Source organism: Amphiprion ocellaris, chromosome 1, assembly GCF_022539595.1.
Source record: "Amphiprion ocellaris isolate individual 3 ecotype Okinawa chromosome 1, ASM2253959v1, whole genome shotgun sequence".
Lineage (NCBI taxonomy): Eukaryota > Metazoa > Chordata > Actinopteri > Pomacentridae > Amphiprion > Amphiprion ocellaris.
The window spans coordinates 451818-475246 of NC_072766.1; the positions used below are offsets into that span (position 1 = coordinate 451818).

General features: G+C 40.0%; 1 protein-coding gene across 4 annotated transcripts in view; it reads right to left on the reverse strand.

The window, feature by feature from the left end:
- LOC111568352 (A disintegrin and metalloproteinase with thrombospondin motifs 7) overlaps nucleotides 1-23429 on the reverse strand; it is a 168430-nt gene that overhangs the window by 76229 nt on the left and 68772 nt on the right. For all 4 annotated transcript variants that reach the window (XM_055011116.1, XM_055011119.1, XM_055011120.1 and 1 more), the window contains one exon: nucleotides 7868-8012. In XM_055011116.1, coding sequence (XP_054867091.1) covers nucleotides 7868-8012 — 145 coding nt within the window. The remainder of the gene's footprint in view (nucleotides 1-7867; nucleotides 8013-23429) is intronic.

The window sequence follows — 23429 nt, forward strand, 5'->3', positions numbered from 1 at the left end:
CCAACTGAGGATCTGAGGCTGCAGCAGGATCATACAGGGTCAACAGATCAGAAATGGAGCTTTAAATGTGATCAGGAAAATCTGAAAATCAATTCTAAAACCCAACAGGGAGCTGGTGGAGGGAAGCCAGGATAGATCTGATGTCTGTTAAAACCAGTAAACAGCTGCTGTATAAAAACATAGTCACCATGAAAACAGACAGAACAGTTTGCTACACATGAAACCCCTGAAGTCTGAATCCAGACTGTCAGACACACAACAGCTCCAAGATGAGAAAATAAAGTTATGATGCTGTAGATCAGGAGAGTCAAACTCATCTTAGTCCAGGTTCCACATTCAGTCCAGTCTGATCTCCAGTGGACCGGACCAGTAAAACCACAGCAGAATAACCTAGAAATAACCACAACTCCTAATGGTTCCTTTGGTTTAGTGGAAAAATGTTCACATTTAAGGAATTATCTTTTTACAAAACATCATGAACAGCCTGGAAATTCTTAAGAAAAATAAATTCAGTTTCATCAACATTCATCCTCAGTTTATCATTTTCACATTACAACTTCCAGATCACAGAGTGTCTACAAAGGAACACAACATTTAGTCACCTGGAACTGAACCACAGAGGATTTAATTTATGGTCAATACGACAAAACTCAGACAAAAAACAAGACAAAGACAAAATATTACAAAAATGAGAAACAAAACGACAACAAATGAGACAAACGACACAAAACAAAAACAAAAAGAGACAAAACATTGGACAAAAATGTTACATGGCAACAAAAAAATGGACAAATGACAAAAACTAGACAAAAAGAATGACAAAAGCGAGAAACAAAACGACAAAAAAGTAGACAAACGACACAAACGATACACAAAACAACGAGTAAAGCAAAACAAAATGACAAAAATAAGACAAAAACACAAGCGAGACTAAAAAGAAACAAATGACAAAAACATGAGACAAACGACAAGTCAGACAAAAAAAACAACAAAAACAAGACAAAAAAATTATACAAATGACACAAACAAGACAAAAAATGACAAAAAAACAACAACAAAATGGACTAACAACACAAACGAGAGGCAAAAAAATCCCACAAAACAATAAAAATGATGTACAAACCAACAAATAAAGCAAAACACAAAATGATAAAAATAAGACAAAAAAACACAAGCGAGACAAAAAGGAAACACAAACGACAAGAAATAGAAACTAAATGACAAAAACATGAGACAAACAACAAAAGTCAGACAAAAAACAACCAAAACAGACAAATTACAAAAAATGAGACACAAAACAACAAAAGAACAATGAACAATCTACTATTTTACTTTCTGATCCAAACAACTTGTCATGGTCTAGAAATGATTGTAAATTTATAGTTTTACTAATTTACAATCTGCAGTTAATGTCTTCTCTGGAATTTTTACACTTTGAGGGCCGGATTGGACCCTCTGGAGGACTGCTTTTGGCCCACGGGCCTCATGTTGGACACCAGATGGCTTATTTTGCTCATTTTTGCGTATAAAAGACACCACATGTACATAATAAGGTAAAAAAAGGTCTTTACCAAGCAGGTCCCAGTTCTACTCCTGATCTGGTCCTGATAATGTGTTCACCTTCAGCCAATCAGAGGAGACATGGAGGCAACAGAGCAGCTCTATTGTCCAGCTCATGGATTCATGGACGACGTTCCTCAGTTTTACGAAGGACGAGGACGGCTGGCTGATGTGAGCAGTGCAGATGTCGCATCAGAAAACAGCCTTCCAGGTATTTTATGGTTCCTCTAAGATGCCCTTCATACATTTTGGTGCCAAATGAACGTTACCAGAACGGTGTGTGTTTACAGGGAACCAGGGAAGCACTTGGTAACTACGCAATAAAAGACACTCTTATGAAAGCATGTGAGGGGGTTTTGTAACCCAACTGGATTTGTTGGATTTTCACACAGCACACTGATGGTGTCGTAAATCTGGAAGGTCAGGTTTCAGTCCAGGAGGCTGCTAGTAAAATCCTAACATGTTGCTCCTTCATTTTATAGAGACTCTGCATGTGTGTGCTCTCCATCTGCCCAGTCTTTAAATCTTCCTGCATATAGGATTTATTTAGATTTGCTTCCAGCCGTAGTATTCAGCAGCCTGCAAACCTTCAAGGCTCACAGTTCTGAAAGAAAAACGCTCCCCTGAAGGAGCTCATCATAAAAATCTTTCAGCCGTGAGACTGAACATGGAGGTCGTTTCATGTCATACATCATCCATGTTTCTACCACCAGCAACACTTGATGTGAATTTTATTTATGCAGCGGGTTTAAATCCAGCTCATGTCATAATTCAGCCAAGCAGAAACGAGACGGGGGATTCATGTGCAAAAAAACCCCAAAAAACGGTGATGTGAGCATGTCAACATCTCACACAGAAATAAAGTGGCACCTCCAGGCTGTTGAAGAACCCTCAGGAACCTCAGGGATCCAGCAAACTCCAAGATATCAGCTGGTGGGATTCTCAGAGAGATTCCCAAACCCCTTGAAGATTAGAGATAGGAGCCGAAAAAAAGGAAAAAGTGCTAATCTTGCATTCACAGCCACCTCTAGGAAGCATTAACCAGCAGTAGAGAGGAGAGAACAGAGCCAGAGTTCAACATTTACACCATCCATTTAATTCATTCTTGGCTGAAACCATTTCTGTGTGCTACATCATCTATGTTTTCTCCTGAAGTTGCCATGAAAACTCAGTTATCCTCACATTTAAATAACAGCAAAAAGCAGAGCAAGACCTGCATCAGACTCCATGGCACTGTGTTACGACAAAGAAAAAAGGTTAACATCATATTTAATAATAATCAACTAATAATAATAATAATAATATTCAACATTTACCTTTAGACTAAAATCATGATTTTATGCAGCCAAATTAACATCAACACTTTAATCCACTGAATCAAAGCAGCTTCAAGGCGGTTTTCCTTTTGCTTCTGTCTCATTTTTCACTGCATTATGAAGCCCTGCACCTCTCTGGAAACAGCAGAACCCTGACTAGAAGTATCCAGAACTCAAAACGTCTTCTGTGCAGTACGCCACAGCTGGAATTCCATAAATCATTAAGAAAGAAAAACTGTAAGCTGAATTTCTTTACAAAAATTAGAGGAAAAACCTGGAATCAACAAGTACAACATATCTTAAAGTGCCCACAAATGTTAAAACACAGGCAATAAATGGTGATGCCACATACAAAGGATATTTTACTACTTATTTATCTGTCTCCATATTTTTATCCAGTTGCAGTTCAGCCAAAATAAATCCCTTCATTTTGCCACATAAAGGTTGGTTAGAGTCACTAATGACTTCATGGTTGCACTGTGAGATATTGTTCTTGTTTTGTTTTTTTACAGTATCTGGGTCAATATATAACTGCAGGACTTTTAGTATCATAATCGACATTTTAGCTGTTTTCAGGCCTAAAATCAACGTGATCACCTATAACCAAACACCACATGGCATTTTAGAGAAAGATTCTTCTAAATATCATATATACAACTGAGTAAAACTGAAATGTAGTCATTTCTAAAGATATTGGAGTAAACCTGTTGACACTTGATCCACACACTACTTTCCATATAAAATGTGATATATTGCCAAAAAAGAAATATCTGTCATGATTATCTCACCTTAATAAAAGAACACAATCCCAACTATTTCTGAATCAGCTCATTTTATTATTGTTTCCATAATAAATAATGATGGAATTTGTAAAGACATGATCATAATGAACATAAAAACATTAGTTTTTTTATACTTTTAATAAAGATGTATGTAGATATAGCCCATGGACTTCAGAAGCCCCTCAGTTATAGACTGACTCATTGGATTAGAGCAGGTGGGTTTTTTCTTAATTTTTGCAGAATAAATTGATTTAGATGAAATATCAAGATTTCAGACTTAGATCTGGTTATTTTTATGACTGAACTGCATGTTACAGATGATAAGCTTAAGAGCCACCAGGATGATGGAAATCCACAATTCTTTCAGTTTTTACAGCTTTTGTCTGATAAATGGTGTACTTTTGGCAATTTCCTAAAAAATAACGTGTTTCTCAGAGGGTTAAGTGTCTAATACGCTTCAGAACTGTAGAAGTAGAACTGAAACTAGACTTGTGGAACACTAATTTCTTGTTGGTTCTTGTAGAAATGCATTCATAGGAACTATTTTAATGAGCAATAACAAAAAGTCTAAATGCAGCCCAGAGTTCCAGTTCTCTCTAACATCATCACCTCCTCTTCGTGTCTGGGTTAGTAGAAAACAGAAATTGTCTGGTGTCGATGGGGAGATTGTGAGATGAGATAATTACTGATAGAACAGCCTCTCACAGATCCAACATTTGAAAGGTCACTGAGCTGTTAAGGCTCCATTTAAACGAGCTCCGTCATGAACTGCTAATGGCACAACAGCACAAAGTTCGAAGAAAACCAGCATGTAAGATGAGGATCTTAATTTGCACATTAGTAAGAAGCCAAACAGTTATTATTCAGCCTGTCTCTGGATTAAATACAATCACTGCTGGTGGGACTGAAGGCAGAACATTCGGGTTGTTCAAGCTGTAAATTAAATTTACACCATTGCTGAAGCCAGTCAGCTCACATGTAATTCATATGCAATAAAGAAATCTGCCCTTAACCCCAAGAACAGATTAAATAATCCATTTAGTGTGTTGTGGACACAGCAGATTGAAGAAACCACATGTGAGGACTTAATAATGACCTGAGCTCGTGTTGTGGATTCCTGGAGGATATTGATGATGCTGGCAGCTCAATAACTGAAAGAACTCGGTTCAATAAGTTGAATTGCTTTTCAGCTGCTGTTTGTTTGGCCCTGTGGCTTCATGGCTAATGAGTACATTTGGTTTTCCTTCAAGTGGAAAATTGCAAGCAACATGTTTCTGTTTGGGTTGAATGTCTACGATGATGTTTCTGTGGTTCAGACCATAGAGTGTATAATAAATCTTAAACTAACCCTAAATCTTTATATACAGTCTATGGTTCAGACTGACAGTCGAGAACTGGAGCAGCAAGTCTTTCTGCTTTAGGGTTTGAATTTAAAATCACATTCATCCTGCCACACTTTAATGGTTTATCTGGGATGTATGCAGGCTGAAAACAAACCCAAGATTAGTTCTCAGGAGTGACCAAAGGTAGAGGCAATGTCATTTTTAGGCAATATTTAAATTTACAGTATCATAATATTCAGCCAAAAAGATGCTAGAATTGAGCATAAGTCATAAACAAGAAAGCAAAACGCACAATTTCAAACTGTATCACTTTACAGTAAGTTGAACAGCCATAGGTTAGATTTACTGTGGTAAAAACTCCTGCACTGTTCACCAATGAGATGAAAATCTTTAATTAAAAAATAAAACTTTGTATCCTTCCTGGCACTGAGAATAAAAACTTCTGGAGGAACTTTCAGACTTTAGAGACTTTTTTCAGCTGCTTCTGGAGCAGTCGGCCTTTCTCTTTAAAACACCCCAGAGACTTTCCACTGGATTTCAATCAGGAAAATTACTGGACCAGGTCACAGCTTTCACTTTATCCTTCTTTAGAAACTGTTGTGTAATTCTGGCTTCCTTCTCTGTCCACATTCTGCAGACTGGTGGTCATCCTGCCAGCCAGTATTTTGTTAGATCCAGTCATTTGTGGTGCCACAAATGACTGGAGTGTAAATGATACTGGAGATGTTATCTCCAGTATCTTTTACACTCCCCCCTCTGTTCTTCACTGTAGGGATTATACATTCACTGGGATAGTTTGGGCCAAATTTAACTACAAAAATCATTTTGAAAGTTATCTGACCAAAGAATGTGCTTTTAATGAAGTTTTGGTTAAACATGTTCAAGTTTCATCTTGAATACCATCATAGAGGTTGATGCTTTGATGCACACTGAGCCGTCACAGAAACCCAGATCACCACTGATCACCACTGATCACCACAGATCCCCACTGATCACCACTAATCCCCACAGATCCCCACAGATCCCCACAGATCCCCACAGATCCCCACTAATCCCCACCGATCCCCACTGATCACCATAGATCCCCACTGATCCCCACTAATCCCCACAGATCCCCACAGATCACCACAGATCCCCACTGATCACCACTGATCACCACAGATCCCCACTGATCCCCACAGATCCCCACTGATCCCCACAGATCCCCACTGATCCCCACAGATCCCCACTGATCCCTACAGATCCCCACAGATCACCACTGATCCCCACTGATCCCCACTGACCACCACAGATCCCCACTGATCACCACAGATCATCACTGTGTCTGAAGTACTTCCTGTCTGAATTTTAGAGCTAGGATGTGTCAGTAGCACACCGTCCGTGGAAGAACTTTAAGAGGACGACTACTGTAATTCTGATTAGTGGTGCTGTTGCTCATTCTATGCCTGCTGATTACTACTGCAGCTGTGTTTCTACTGATTTCTAGTTGGTCGACCATCTTCCTGTATCATTCTCCATCTTTATGAAACCTTAATCCAGGGGTGTCCAACATGCAGCCCGTGGGCCAAAAGTGGTCCTCCAGAGGGTCCAATCTGGCCCTCAAAGTGTAAAAATTCCAGAGAAGACATTAACTGCAGATTGTAACTTAGTAAAACTATAAATTTAAAATCATTTCTAGACCATGACAAGTTGTTTGGATCAGAAAATAAAATACTAGATTGTTCATTGTTCTTTTGTCATTTTGTGTCATTTTTGTAATCTTTTGTCGTGTTTTTCTTGTTTTGTTGTTTTTTGTCTTGTTCTTTGTCAGACTTTTCACCATAAAGTAAATCCTCTGTGGTTCAGTTCCAGGTGACTAAATGTTGTGTTCCTTTGTTTTTGTCATTTGTCCATTTTTTTGTTGCCATGTAACATTTTTGTCCAATGTTTTGTCTCTTTTTGTTTTTGTTTTGTGTCGTTTGTCTCATTTGTTATCGTTTTGTGCCTCATTTTTGTAATATTTTGTCTTTGTCTTGTTTTTTGTCTGACTTTTGTTATATTGGTCATAAAGTAAAATCCTCTCTGGTTCAGTTCCAGGTGACTAAATGTTGTGTTCCTTTGTAGACACTCTGTGATCTGGAAGTTGTAATGTGGAAATGATAAACTGAGGCTGAATGTTTTTGAAATTTAATTTATTTTTCTTCATTTCAGGATGTTCATGATGTTTTGTAAAAAGATAATTCCTTAAATGTGAACATTTTAGCACTAAACCAAAGGAACCATTAGGAGTTGTGGTTATTTCTAGGTTATTCTGCTGTGGTTTTACTGGTCCGGTCCACTGGAGATCAGACTGGACTGAATGTGGAACCTGGACTAAGATGAGTTTGACTCTCCTGACTTAATCAGATTTTTCTGTTCTTCTGGTGCTGATTTTCCATGTCGAGCCATGAATCAGATATCCAGAGGGCAATGCAGCCCATAGGTCCAAAACTAGAAATTCAATTCAGTTTTATTTATATAGTGCCAATTACAGTCAAATTGTCTCAAGACACTTTCCAGAACCCATATGAACCCCCAGAGCAGCCCTAAGGTGACAGTGGTCACAGAATATAAATATGACACTTGTCAATTTAGAAATAGTGCAATTATTGAGGTGATTCAATTCTGAATCATCTGAATTATTAAAAGATATTCCACAGAGATGTACTGACCTCTGCGGTATATTTTACACACAGGAGAGAACAATGAAAGAAAAGACAGAAGTAGATGAGGGAAGAGTGCAGGAGGCTGACAGGAAGTCATGCTGCTCCGGTCAGGTCAGATCAGAAGCAGAAAGAACCAAGAGAGTAAATTATCCTACTGTATGTAGAGTTTTAGAGAGTCTTACGTCCATGTCATCGCAGAGCACTGACCCAGATCCATACTGCAGCCGGCACTGATGGATGGCACTGTACAGGACCCCAGGAAGCAACATGGACAGGGACAGCCGGTCCTTCCCCGGAGCATCGTCCAGACACCAGCCCCAGCCTCGACTGGAAGACAGGAGGTGTTGGACGGATCAGAAGATGATAGTTCATAAAAGACTCTGTTAAACCCACTCAGTCAAGATTCTCTCTTTATGCAGCTGATCGTTTCAAACATGAACACTTTTACACATTTATACTTGAACCTTCAGATATTCAAGTAGCTTTTCTAATACTCACAAATACTCCATGTTATATACGTAATGTATGGTTTTACTCGGATTAAACTGCAGAATTGAATTTTTCAAGAATCTTCAGATTGTCTGAAAACTACTGTTGAAAGTACACAATGATCACTGGGAGCTGCAATGGAAAAACAGGTGAGAAAAGACCACGTATTGTCAAAGTAAACGACTAAAAAGACCCTAAAAATGCTTGTTCTACCGCAAAACTACTACAGTAATATGAAAAAATGTTAAATTTCAAATGCTGTACACTCCTGTTCAAAATATGTGTAAAAATCAGCTGCTATTGTACAAGAAAAACACAGGAAATGCAGATCAGTGTTTGTGTAACTGCATTCCTGTTTGGTTTGCACAAGGATACAAGTATTCCACACAAAGACAGGTTCCTATGGATGGTTTTATACTACCCCACTCATCTACAGGGACAAATATAAATCAAAAAACACAGAGGAGATTCCTAGCACATAAACATGAAAGTCAAAATTGCAGATTTCAAAGTTTGAGATGTTTTATGAAGATGAAGAAGATTCTTCTATGAATACCAACAATCTCTTGATGAGTAACACAAAATTCACAAAGAAAATATTAGATTTTCTGAAGTAAAATGCAGAAAATAATGAGCTATTTTACCAAAAAGTGCAAATACGGGACATTAATTGTCAGTTCAGAAGAAGCAGGACACCAGACAGACCAACAGGTTAACAAACGGTACACTTCACTAAAACTTATTCACGGTTTGAACAAATGCAGGCGGCAGACAGACTCAAACTGATCGCAGGAACAAAGGCAAAGTTCACAAGCAGGAAAAACATGGAAAAAACATGAAGATTTAAGCAGCAGAACATCCGATCTGATGACGAGAACCAGGGGAGACAACAGGAAGGCTGATGGCAGAAACCAGGGACAGGTGAGTAACACAGCACAGGTGGAACTAAGGGGAACAGAGCAGCACAACAAAGACAGGAAGTAAAATGACATGAGGAAACATCTTTTCAAAGGAAAACAGGAAGTCAACTACAGCAAACCACGACAACAAGAAGCTACTTAAGCTATCCACACGAGTTCCACTGAGCACTAAAACCACCGGCTGTGAATAAGGAGTTGTGGATTTCTGTGTTCTGGCATAAATTAGAGTTTTAGTGCTCCATTAGGGTCAACATTTCAAACTTTGGGAAAATATAATTGATGTAATGATAAAGCAGTAAAAGCTGACAGACATCTGAGTTCTGACACTACGCCTGTTTAGTTTTTATTTCTTTGTACTGAAACTCTAGTTGTCCAACATCAGATATAAAAGTTCCACAAAAATAATGTTTTTTTTTCCATTTTTGATCAAGTATTCTACCTTAAAAAGTACTCTGCAAATTTGTTTTGCATTACTGTGACATGCACGTGGTTCAGAAAATCTCACTCGCTGACTTTTGCATTATCTATATTATTATTAAGGTGTGCTCGATGATGGGACTTTGCTTTAGTTTCTTGTTCATATTTCAATTCACCCACAATCAGACATTATATGATCCATTTGTCCAATTTGCAGATTCTCAATCAATATCTTTCTAAGAGATAATAGCGAGAAAATCAGTCTTTTATCTTTAATAGTTCCCGAAAAAGAGAGCTGGAAATGAAAATGTTGGAAAACTCTTGATAAATTAATTTAAAATTTGAGATACCATTTTGAATATCCACAGTTTAAGATAAAAAAAACAAATTAGGGATGGTCCCTGACAGAATAATAAACTGGTCCTATAATGACTCTGATCTAACAGTACCTGTATTCAAACGAAGGCTGATATCCCTCCACCTCTCCTCACACAACCTGACAGTAAATACACTAAAACTTCAAGTGTTTTAATGAGGTGATTACCAGGGAGAACACTGCTGTCTTTCATCATGATGCTCTCCTCCAGGAAAAAGAGCTGCTGCTGTTAAAACAGAGGATTTACAGACTCACTGACTGTGAAGTGGAAGATAATGAGAACGACAAGCGAGTTTAAATATCCTTCAAAATAACGTAAGGTTGTGATTCTCAGAGATAAAAAGAGGATCTTCAGACACAAAGCTGCTGTGTGGCCTCAGTTTATCTTCATAGTCGCTGCTTTATCTGACTTTAACGTTCCTATCTGGCAGATTTAGTGAAGTGGAGCTATGTGAAAGGACTAAGTTCTGCTGAAAAAGCAAGATTTGTCCAAAAGACTCGCACATATTTCTTCTTAATGACCTTTTTCTGTGTTACAACAGAAGAATGTGTTCAGTCAAGAGGACACTAAGATTAAATACTGATCAGATTTAGAGATTTGATCCAACAAAGCAGCAGGTAACACCATGTTCAGCAGGAATTTATCAAATACAAACATGCACATCATGTACACAGTTATATGCACCAATGTCTTCACTATAAATACTGTTAGGATGGATGTAGTGATGGCTGCAGGTTGGTCCATGCTGAAGCTGTGCAGCAGTACATAGATTTATCTCTCAGCTGATTTATGTTTTAGCCTCTGTAGTGATGCAGACATTCATTCTGTAGAGCTGAACTGAACATAGTTTTACTGACAGTAAAAACACTGAAATGGGGTGAAAATGGTTGTGGAATCAAGCGTTAATGTTTTCCGTTTGGAACAACTGGAGGACCAAGCAGAGCCCAGTTCATATTTACCTGTCTTATTATAGCTTTCTTTTACTGCAGCAAATGACACTAAATTCAGTCACAATAATTACAAAAGCAGCACAAAACCTAGCAGCTTATATTAGCATCAACAATATGACCTGAGAGCTAAATGATAGACCCAGTAGGATTTTATAGAATTCACAGTATGAGTTTTATAAAAACAGTGAAGAAATGACAAACATAAAAAATAAAAATAAAATCCTGCTAAGCATCTGCACTGACATTAAGTTTACACAGCAGACAAACACCAAAAAACTACTGATCTGAAAAAAGCAGGACAGTAAACAGATAAAATAAATACAAACTGATAACTGTGAATTACTAATCTGTTGGTTTCAAAGTTACAGAGTGGAATAATCATATAGGAACAAACTTCTCTGATATGAATAGCTTGATTCTTTGGGACCAAAATCTTCTGAATGAAAACTCTGAGATTGAAATGAAATAAATAAAATAAAATAGCAACAAGGATCTTCAGACTGTCTGAGAACTACTGTTAAAACTCCACAATAATCACCAGGAACTTGAGAAATGACCACTTATTGTCAAAGTAAACAAGTAAAAAGACCCTAAAAACACTTCTTTTACCATAAAACTACTACAGTAATCCTTAAGGTAAAATACTAAATGTTGAAATCAAATACTGTGTAAAAATCAGCTGATACTGTACAAGAAAAACACAGAAAGTCACAGATCAGTGTTTGTATAAATCATACAGTCTATGGTATAAATACAGGTTCCTACCCCTGGTTCTACTCTACTCCACTCATTTACAGGTGGTAATCATAAATCAAAAAATACAGAAGAGATTTCTAGCAGATAAACATGAAAGTCGAAATTGCAGATTTCAAAGTTTGAGATGTTTCATGAAAATGAAGAAAATTCTTTCAACACTTTGTTCGACCTCATGAATATCAACAAGCTTTTGATGAGTTACACAAAATTCACAAAGAAAATATTGGACTTTGAGAAGTAAAATGCAGAAAATAATGAATGTGAGCATTGTGATAGGGATTTTAATTACTTCGTACAGGATTAGTGTTACCTCTGGACTAATGGTGATCTGTAATGACTGGAGGATGTCTGTGATCTTAATGCTCCATGTCTGGAATTTGTAAAGTAAAAATTCCACCATAAATTCCCTACCATATTTCACCAAACCCTGACATCCTGGGATAATACTAGTCCTGTGTGAATCTGCATCTCAGTGATTTGGGGTATTTTAGTACATTTTATTGTTTTCTACCTCTTTCCTGGGTGAATCCTGGAGGCTGCAGCGGAAATTATTGACAGCATTTTAGGAGCAAATGCAGGAGCAGGCTGATACACAACAGGCCTATGGAGCATTTACAGAAAAACCAGACCAACCAGAAGAGGGAGATCTGGGAGGATACTGAGATGGATGACATGCGTAGCAGCATCTTTTACCAAGCTGAATCCAAACGCCCTGACGGCCCGTCATCCCGACAACGTTGCCCACTGTTCTCAGGTCACGCTGCTGCTGTAGACATGTTTACTGTTGCCATGACAACTACATACCATGTTAAAAGTGATCATTTTAACCCGAACCACAAGCTTTCCATGAACCTAACGAGACCCTAACAATAGCGTAGTTCCAACATAGGCTTTAACAATGACGTATCAGCCTGAGGGTTCTGGAAAGCACAGATTATGTCGTCATGGCGACGCTGTTGGTTCAGCGTGTTGGGACAGAGAATGTATCACAGATCTTACATCATATCTGGGCTGTAATGTCAGTAAATTCCAGTAAAACACAGACTCCACTTACAAACACAGACGTCCTTGAGGAATTCACAAACTACCAGAGATCTTCAGGTAACATTGATCCCATGCAAATAGCACCTGATCATTGGTCAGCTGGTATAAAACTACAGATAAAACATCCATCCATCCATCCATCATCCGTCCATCCATCCATCCATCATCCGTCCATCCATCCATCATCATCCATCCATCCATCCATCCATCCATCCATCCATCCTTCCTCCATCCATCCATCCATCCATCCATCAGGGTCATGGGGGCTGGAGTCTATCCCAGCTGACTGAGGGTGAAGGTTCACCTGGACAGGTAACAGTCTATCACAGGTTCACCTGGACAGGTAACAGTCTATCACAGGTTCACCTGGACAGGTAACAGCCTATCACAGGTTCACCTGGACAGGTAACAACCTATCACAGGGCTACACATAGAGACAAACAATCACACTCACATTCACACCTACAGACAATTTAGAATCACCAATGAACCTCAGCATGTTTGTGGACTGTGGGAGGAAGCTGGAGAACCTGGAGAAAACCCACACATGTACAGGAGAACATGGAGACTCCATGCAGGAAGATCTTCAGGCTGTGACAGAGCTAACCACTGATCCATGTGCAGCCCACGCCTAAAACAGCATTTCCAGATCTCAGTATAACTACACCTGCAGAGAAAGATGCCAACATCTACTGATATGAATCACTGAAAAGATATTGGAAATGATCCCAGGGGTTTTCTATTACTATGGAATCAGATTCACACAAGGCACTACTATGTTCCAGAGCTTTAATATGCTTAGAAAATCATCTATACAGGCAGCAGAAGAGAGAGGGGATGAGAAAGGAGGGGAAATATCAGGAACTGACAGACAGAGGAGTCGGCTGATATCAAGAATCCTTCCAGTGAAGGACAGCTCAGAGAACAAGAACATGAGAAACCCAAAGCTCCAGAGCAATAAAGGCAGAGGTCAACCCCAGCAGACAGGACCCAAGGTGGAGGACGGAGCAGCAGGATGCAAGATCTGAGCTGGGAAAGAGGACCATGACAGACGCAACCAAATAAAGTCTAGAAAATCCCGATGGGACCCTCAACCTAAAGCAAGCAGCAGAGTAAGATCATGTGGGACTTCAAGCTCCAACTAGGGAACAGAGCAGATGTAGTGGTGGTCCATAAAGGGCAGCAGAGGGCAGCTGGGATAGATGTGGTCGCCCCAGGTGGCATTAACGTCAGCAAGGTGGAGCATGAGAACATGGAGAAGTACCAGGGGAACGACAAACTGGCTCCTAATGCTCGTATTACCACTGAGACTGTAATCCCAAAACTAGGAAAGTGGCTTCAGCAGATTCCACGTAGAACGTTTGAGGTCTCTGCCAGAAGAGTCCAGTATGAAGAAGAGCTCAAACCTCCAGGACTCTGGTAGAGGAACCAAGCAAGAGGAAGACATAGAGAGACAAACACTCACATTCAAACCTACGGACAATTTACAATCACCATTAACTTCAGCATGCTTTCATGTGGGCTTCCTCCTACACTCACGCTGTAACTGTGGGAAGAAGCTGGAGAACCTGCTGAGAACAAACGCTGCACAGGGAGAACTAACAGCCCGTATACAGACACACCATTACTGTAGGTCCTGTGGGACATTCCAGTGCCAGACTGGATCAGGATCTGGGGAGTTTGAGGGCCAGATCTACGTCTTTTTGTTCTTTGTCGTTTTCTTGGAGTCATTCCTGTGCAGTTTCTGCAGCTTGGTGTTGTCAGGAAGCGCCATAGGACCACAGAGGTGTGCACTTAGTCTGTAAAAATGTCCAGGTGGGTGGTGTAGTGTCTCCATGAATACCAGGAACACTGCCTGGAACAAAATAATACCTGACTAAAAGTAAAGTGCTAAAATGTTCCTTGATGTCCTCTTGATGAGAAGAAAAACACGTTAAACATGAGAGATTTTTCCTTGAGAGAAAAAGAAAGGAGTCTGAATAAAGCAGAACAATGAGATCTGACCTTCTGCTCTGTACAGACGTGAATAAAAGAAGCACAAAGCTGACTGTGTCCTCGGCCTAAAATAACTTCCACTACTGTAAACTGTAACGACTGAACAGCTACAGTGAGAAGCTTCAAACAGCTTGTCCAGGATTTATCCCTCATTACAGACGAGTACAGTGACAATAAAAAGAGAGAAAATGAAACATGATAAACTGTTTGCTCTAAACTTCTAGCTGGCTAACAGCGGACTGGGTCTGGATGATGCTGTGATGTGATGACATGAGCAGGAAGATTAGAGTTAGAACGGACAAATACTGTCAAAGATCATTAAAATGTTGAATTAACTCAAAAAAAAAATACAAAGAGTGTAAATCCGGGGCACGCGTATAGCTCAACGGGTTAAGCAGGCGACCAATGTACAGGGGCTGGTCCCCGACGCAGGGGCCCGGGTTCGATTCCCACCCACGGCCCTTTGCTGCATGTCTTTCCCCCACTCTTCTGCCTCTCCAACTGTACCTATCAAATAAGGCCAAAAAAAGTGTAAATCTGACATTTCAAAACACATTTTATCAAATTGTTTTATCCGTTGAATTAATCTACATATTTAACCTGTAACACTAAAAAAACTCAAATATGACAAGTAAGAAAATGTAAGTGTTGAATGTCATTTTGACAAACTGCACAAAGCCTCACAATTCATACAGTGCTAGTTTTTACTGACACCAACACCCTCCACAGGAGCAATAGTTCCTTACTTTGTAAAAAAAGTAGCATATAGAAATAGAAAAATACAGTGTAGTAGTTCCAACCATGTGTCCACAATTTTACAACTGAACTGAATTCTCAGTTCTGAAAATAAAAGTAATTTGTGACCAGTGACATATAAAAGAGCAGGTTTTCACCTGCCTCCTGGTTAGATTAACTATCTGGTTAAGGGTATTAAAACATCACACTGTGTTGCACAGTTTTATACGTCAAAAGCTTCGCTAAGGTCAGGAAAAATATATCATGGTTTGGGTTAAAATACGATCATTTCACTCCATGTTTGAAGCTTCTCTTCCATTTTCAGGGTTACCTGGTTGACAAGGCCCGCCCCTTCTAATATATGATTGGTTGGCTGAAAAGGACAGATAGCTACGCTGTTTAATAAATGCAAAGACAAGTTGATTTGAAATGATTTCTGATCTGTTACAGTCAACTGTCATCTGGCAGAAAACATCATTCCATCAAAATGTAACTCAGAATGCAGTTTAGTAGTGGAGGAATTTCATTTTGTGGTGACTGGGATGAAAATAATCACAGTCAAATAATCACAACTGCAAAAAGCTTCCAGTTTTCTGTTTTTCCAGTAAAACAGAAAACTAGAGGTGTTAATTAGAGTTAAACTACATACATCAGATTTTAAACCACTGAGACTGACTGTTTAGCACCTAACAGTCAGACCGTTAATACGACTCCCACTGACTACAGCAGCAGTCATTAAAATGTTCTCCATGAGTGACTCTGGACTGAACGGCAGCTCACAGGATAAACTAGGCTGTACAGCAGCCGCTGACAAAGCCAGCTTTCCTGGAAGTGTCTATGCCAGTTAATTAACGCTTTACATTAATCCACAATCAATGAATAAGCTGTGATGAAACACATTCTGAGGCATCTTCAGGCTCTGATGTTGGGCTCTGATGTTCCTCCAAGCTGCCAGTAAATGGACATTCAGCCTCATGGCCACTCAGGAATCCAGCCACTGTGGACACTAAAAGGTGTCTTTGTTTACTGGTGGCCGGTTTATGTGATGCTATCAGCACTCAGCTCAGTGTGACCTTTTACATTCCACATTAAATAACACCTACAGATCAAACCTCTGAATTTATAGAGGCCCGTAGTGACAGCTAAAGCTTTTACAATGGAGGCCTTGTCCTGCCGTCAGTGGCGGTGATAAAACGGAGAAAATGGGTTGAAACGCAGCTATTTAGAGGAATTAAACGGGAAGACGAACATCAGCTGTCAAGTTTCATGAAGCCAGTTTAATGGTTCTGAAGCAGCTAGTGGCCTCTTTAGTGGAGATCAAAGAACAGCATGCTGAGTGAGAGAAAAGACATAAAAAGGACAATAAAAGCACCCATGAAGTTGTTGGTATCCAGTAAAATCATTATTGTCACATCTTTGGTCCAGTGTGAGTCTGCTTCTCCATTATTCTTCACAAATTCCCCAAAAGTTGAACAACACAGGTATATTATTGCATCAAATCTGGTAAAAATTCTTCAGGATTTAATCACCAAATGTTGCTAAAACCCCTCCAAGGACGAAAACTCATTTCTGTGTATCAGTGGCACATTTAGATTTTTTTTTTCCATTGAAATAATCCTTTCATGTGTTAAAACGGCTCAAATGCAGCTCTACACCATTGCTTCCTCTAAAACAGGGGTCGGGAACCTTTCTGGCTGAGAGAGCCATGAAAGCCACATATTTTAAAATAAATTTCCGTGAGAGCCATATAATATTTTTTACCACTGAATACAACTAAATGCGTGTATTTTAAAGTAAGACCAACAATTTCAAAGAATAACAAGAGAAGCACTCCACCAAGACTGTTCGTTCCTCAATTTGAGTATTCGGAAATCACGGCAACATAGAATCTAGCCATTTAATATAGATCGACCCACAAACTAAATATATTTTTAAAAAATGCATGAGCACTGGCATGTTTTGTACATGCCTAAGTTATGTACAAATACCGAACTGCGTGACCGAAATACGTAGTGGGTCGAGTGAATTGATGCGGGTAACTGACACAGCGTTCACTTGTTGTCATGGTTACGGTACCACCGTGCCGGCCGCTTTATCTCACAATGAGAAATCCTTAACAAATCTGTGGATCCAGACTATAAGCTGCATCACTGACAAAATTTAATAATGTGGTCCTTGTGTCATTTCTGACCTTCCCTGAAAATTTCATCCTAATCCCTTAGTTTGAGTAATGTTGCACACGGACAGACAGATTGTCAGAGATGTTACTCCGCCACGTTCCCTGGTGGAGTAATATCTCTCTGAATTTATTCTTTTTAATAACGCTGTTATACTGAAGCTAACCAAAAAATAAATAAAATACTTCTCACCATTAATGCGACTTCTGGTGCTGCATGGTTTTGCTGATGGCTTTGTAGTCTGGTTGATACGCGGTGAAGTTAAGCTTCATGCAGGCGTGGAGGCTTCCATCCGTTAAACGTGATCGTAGGTTGGTCTTAATGTCTTTTAGATGCGAGAACGACTGCTCACATGTATACGTAGAGCCAAACATGGTCAAAACAGCAAGACTTTCCTCACGCAGTGTGTCACCGGCAGCATACCTGGTAATCACGCTGAACTGGGATAAATGGCTGACGTCTGTTGACTCATTCAAAGCGAGGGAAAAGTATGGCGCTGCATTTATGTCCTTCACTTGTGATTCCTCCACTTGATTTGCCATCATTATGCTACGATCGTGAACAGTTTTTGCTGACAGAGGCATGTCTTTTATTCGTTTGTTTATCTTGTCTTTAACCGAAAAGTCGTCAAAAAGTTCATTGGACGCTTCAAGCATGAATGTTTCGGCATACTCGCCATCTGTGAATGGCTTTCCGTTCCTCGCTGTAGCTAAAGAACCAGCAAAGCTAGCCGAATTCCAGTCACCTCGTCTGGTCCATACACGGAGTTGCTGCTGGCTAGCTTGTACTCTGCACAGTAGCTCTTGGCATGCCTTCTTCCTGCTGTCCCCCCGCTGGATATTTCCACGTAAATGTAGCATGGCGTGTGTCGAAGTACCACTTTATTTTTGACCGTTTCATCGATGAAATTTTATCATTGCATATTAGACACACCGCAGAACCAGCTCTCTCCACAAAGGCGAATTCTTCTGTCCATTCCTGCTGAAATGTACGGTATTCCTCATCTTTTTTTTCTTTTCGCCATCTTCTTCGGCAAAACAGTTTGCCCAGCTAGCTGACTATTTGATAAAAGGAGGGAAGTTTACTTCTTGACCTCACAACGACCCGGGTAGGCTACCGCATTATCCAATAAAAATAGAGTTTTGGTGTCGCACCCGCCTGTACCCCGAAGGACAGCTGGGATTGGCTCCAGCCACCTGCAACTCTGAACAGGAGCCGTAAAAAATGGATGGATGGATTAAAATGCATGAGAATATTTTACATTTTAAACGTTATTTTTTACACAGTGATTTCTGTAATGTTTTACTTTAAAATGTCAGCAGAATTATTCATTACTTACCGTGTTAAGAAATGTCAGCTAATATTATCTGCGAGCCAGATGCAGTCATCAAAAGAGCCACATCTGGCTCGCGAGCCATGGGTTGCCGACCCCTGCTCTAAAACGTGCAGATCTATGAACTCTGTCACCATCCATCCCTCCACAGTTTTCTGCAGTTTGAGCACACCAGCTCACACAGCTGAAGAACACTTTCAAATACAAGAGAGGAGCTGCACAAAACAACAACCAAAAATTACAACAAGTTCCTCTCTGGTCATTTATTCAGCTCCAAAAAGCCATCTCTGTGTGTCCAACTTAAATATTCAAAGGTATTTTTTTCCATGAAAATAATTGTTTCCATTCTGAAAATGGCTTAGATGTAACTCTACACGGTTTAATCTTGTAGAATCACCTCCCAAGCACACCAGCTCCCCTACAACACTGTGAAACTATGCTATGCTACACTATGGCAGGTTCTAACAGTGGAGTCATTCAATCAAACATGTTCGAACCAGAAACAGGCAGAAAGTCCCACTCTGCCAGTTTACAGGACTGGTTCCTCGGTTTTGAAGTCTGAATCCGTGTTTTTGTCATCGGTACGCTGCAGTTTCAGGGTGGAAAATGCTCAGCATGGTATTCACTGCTGTAGATTCTGAATCAAACTATTATCTTGACTAAACTGAAATTGGTTCAGAGACAAACCTGACTCTAAAATCTATCTAGCATGAACACAAACACTTAAACCACTGGCTTAAAAGTTTTATCCATTAAAATTATTTCTTTATGCCTTGAAATGCCATAAATCTAACCACACTGTTGCTTCCTCTCAAATGTGCAGATCCATAAACTCTCCGTCCCTTTCTTCACCTATTCTTACACTGCTTTCCCAAGCTCGAGCACACCAGCTCACCTGTAACACTGTAAAACTGCCCTATGCTGCACAATGGCAAGGTGTAATAGTGGAGTTATTCAGTTCTGCATGTCTGAGTTGGAAACCAGTTGAAAACTAATAATGCTCCAGAAAGTCCAACACTGCAATCTGGCAGGACTGAAGTCTGAATCCATGTTTTAGTTGCTGCAGTTTGAAGGTGGAAATGTTCAACCGTGGTATTTACTGCTGTAGACTCTAATGCAAACTTTCATCCAGACTAAACTAAAAGAAAATTGGTGACTCTTTGCCATCTGTCCGACACAAACACACAAACCACTGGCTTTTGTGTCGCGAAACTCCCACAAGTGCAAATATCTCCCCGCGGCCCTTTATTTAGCTGAACACCCACTAAATGAATTCCAGATGCTTGGAGCTTGAGAAACTGGGGCAACTCTGGTGAAATATTTCAGCCACTCAACACATGTGCTGCAGAATCCAGGGTTTGGTGGCAGCAGCTGACGTTGCTGCTGACAGACTCACACTGTACGGAGGTAAAAATAGTCCAGCAGACACATCAATACTGGAGGACAGGTTTAGACGCTATGAGACACCATCAGCAGAAGCAGCATCTGAACTGCATGGCTGCACAGATGGATGTTTTCTACATCATTAATCCCTATTTAAGGTCCTTAGGGTGAATTCTTTTTAGTCTGACACTGCATAAAAAACAACAATGCATCAGAATCACTGTTGGTTCTTATTTACTTTATTCATTATTATTATTGTTACTATTATTATTATTATTATTATTATTATTATTATTATTATTATTATTACCCTTGTCTTTATGGTTTTATCCCACTTGTTCTTCTCTTTAATTAGATCTGTCATTTTTGGTATTTTTTATTCTTTTATGCGGTGCTGTTGAATTGATTTCTTTTGTAAATCTTTTGTCATGTTTCATTCTATTCCTTCTGTTTGTTCAATGGTCTTCCTGAGTATCCTCATTTAGTATTCCATTTTCCCCTGTGTGTCTGTAAGGCACGCTGTGAACTCTGTTTTTAAAAAGTGTTTTATTATTTTTAACCGCTGACACATCCCTGACATTGATTATCAAAAAAAAGAAATTTCCACTTATGTGGAAAATAAGAGTGACATCGTGTAAACAAATGAGAATTTAAAGGGGTTAAAATCCTGAAAATAAATACATTTTTGGTATAATGATCAAAACTGATGTGAATTTACAAAAAGCAGTCAAATATTGGAATGGAATACTAATATTAGGTTTTTGTATCATTATTTGTAGTATTCTGCCAAGGCTGCTCAGTCTTTGTATCATTTCTGACAGATGAAATCTTTAATAAAAAAAATGACCTGAGCACAGGACTGTGTTCTGCATGTGTATGTTATGTACGGATACTGGATCACGTGACATAAATATGTAGCGGGCGGCAGGAATTGATGGGATTCAGAAACACCCCCACAATTAATCAGTTGGTCCTTGTGTCATTTCTGACCTTCCCTGGAAATTTCATCCAAATCTGTTGGTCTGTTTTAGAGTAATGTTGCTGACAGACAGACAGACAGACGGACGGAGGAACAGACGGATGAACAGATGGACGGACAGACGGACGGACGAACAGACAGATGGACAGAGACAGACGGACGGAGGAACAGACGGACGAACAGATGGATGGACGGACGGACGGACGGACGAACAGACAGATGGACAGAGACAGACGGATGGACGAACAGACGGACGGACAGACAGACGGATGGATGAACAGACAGATGGACAGGGACGGACGAACAGACAGATGGACAGAGACGGACAGACGGACGGACGAACAGACAGACCGACGAACAGACAGATGGACAGAGACGGACGGACGAACAGACGGACGGATGAACGAACAGACACAGACAGACAGACAGATGGAGTGACGAACAGACGGACGGACAGAGACGGACGGAGGGACGAACAGACAGACAGACGGAGACGTACGTACGTACGAACAGACGGACGGACAGAGACAGACGGACGGATGAACAGATGGACGGACGAACAGACAGACGGACAGAGACGGACGGACGGACGGACGAACGCTCCTTGGTGGAGTCTGTCCCATGATTTCACTAAATTCTGACTCTGGTTTGACTCAGAATCAGTTCAGTTTAAACGTGTTCTTGATTTAATAAAAAGACAGAGAAGCTTTTAGCTTTTCCTCCAGCTGACTGTGTGAACCACTGACTAGTCTTTTACCAGTGAGCTGTACATAAATGATACTTCCAGCTGAGTTAAGTGGTCTTGATTAGGACCAATTTCTGACTAATGCTGGGTCTAAACTACTGGGTTTCACTCCTTCCGACGATAGAGGGAAAAATCTGGAGCAGAATCTTGGTCTGAGCCGACATTCGGCCCAGATTGTTTGGTAATAAGATGGTGAGGAGGTCAAAGATGCAGCTTTAAACCTCCTGAGGTGTTCAGAGCCATCCAGATACTATCAGATGTGTGATATTTAGGGTGATTCCAGTTATCACAGCAGCAGATGCTGTTGCTAAGCAACACTAAGCATTAGCTACAGATATTAAAACTGACTAAAGTCTCACCTCTAGTTCACTCCTCAGAGCAGATAAACCCTGCTGACAGCATTTCACTGACTCATTTCTCCAGCTGACTCATTGAGCCTGTTGCTTTTTTTTAAACTATTACTATTAGCATTATTAGCATAACAGTTTCTATTGTGTTTGAATCTGCTTTAACCATGAGATCACATCAGGAGGCTCCCTGATCGCTTCTCACAGCAAAATAAACCTCAACAACATTCTGGAGTGTGTGATATGTGAGTATTTTGACCTCTTCTGTGCAGGTTTCTCTTCGTGCACGTGACTCAAACCAATTCCACAATCTGTTAGGACATCAATATTCGTGTTCTCTGACGTCGGCCCAACAACAACAACAACAACAAAAAGGAGGGAAGAAATTGCAACTTTTACCCTTTTTTCACTGTATTTTGAAGGTCTTCTACGTTGTCTGAAAACACAAAGCCTCACAGTTAAGCTTAAACCACAGCAGATGTCAATGCTCCATCTACAAAGCCTCCAGGTCAAGCTCTAGTTTCTTACTTCCTCTGTTCTCTACAGCCGTACTCCAAACTATATGTTTTCTTTTCCAGGAAAGGAAGAATGTAAATGGGAACGACACAGGTTTGAGAAGTCTCCCAGTCTTCTCCCAGTATGAATAATATGCAGTGAAAAGTGATTTCCTGACCACCATCATTGGCTAATGTTTTAAAGAGAACAGACCTGTGACATGTCAGCTGTGTGTCGTTAGCATTACGTCTCCAGTGAAGAACAGCCTCTCTGCTGGATCATTAGCACTGCAGAGTATCGTTATCCAGAGGACCATTATGGCTACAAGCTTTGAGAAATAAAACCTCTCCAGATGTGATTCTGTGGCTCCAACAGAGCTGGCTGTGCTGCAGCTGGCCTCATTCATTAGAGTTTGCTGCTGTTGGTTCATCTGTTGATAATGGGGCCCAAAGCGTTTGCAGGAAACTCCATCTTTTTCCTCCAAATCTAAAAATAAACCCAAACTCTTACCTTTGAAAGCAGATAAGATGTTTACTGTACTCCATCCATGTGCTGTGCTAGTAATGGATTCCTCCTTAATGTCTGCAGATCTGTATCAGGTA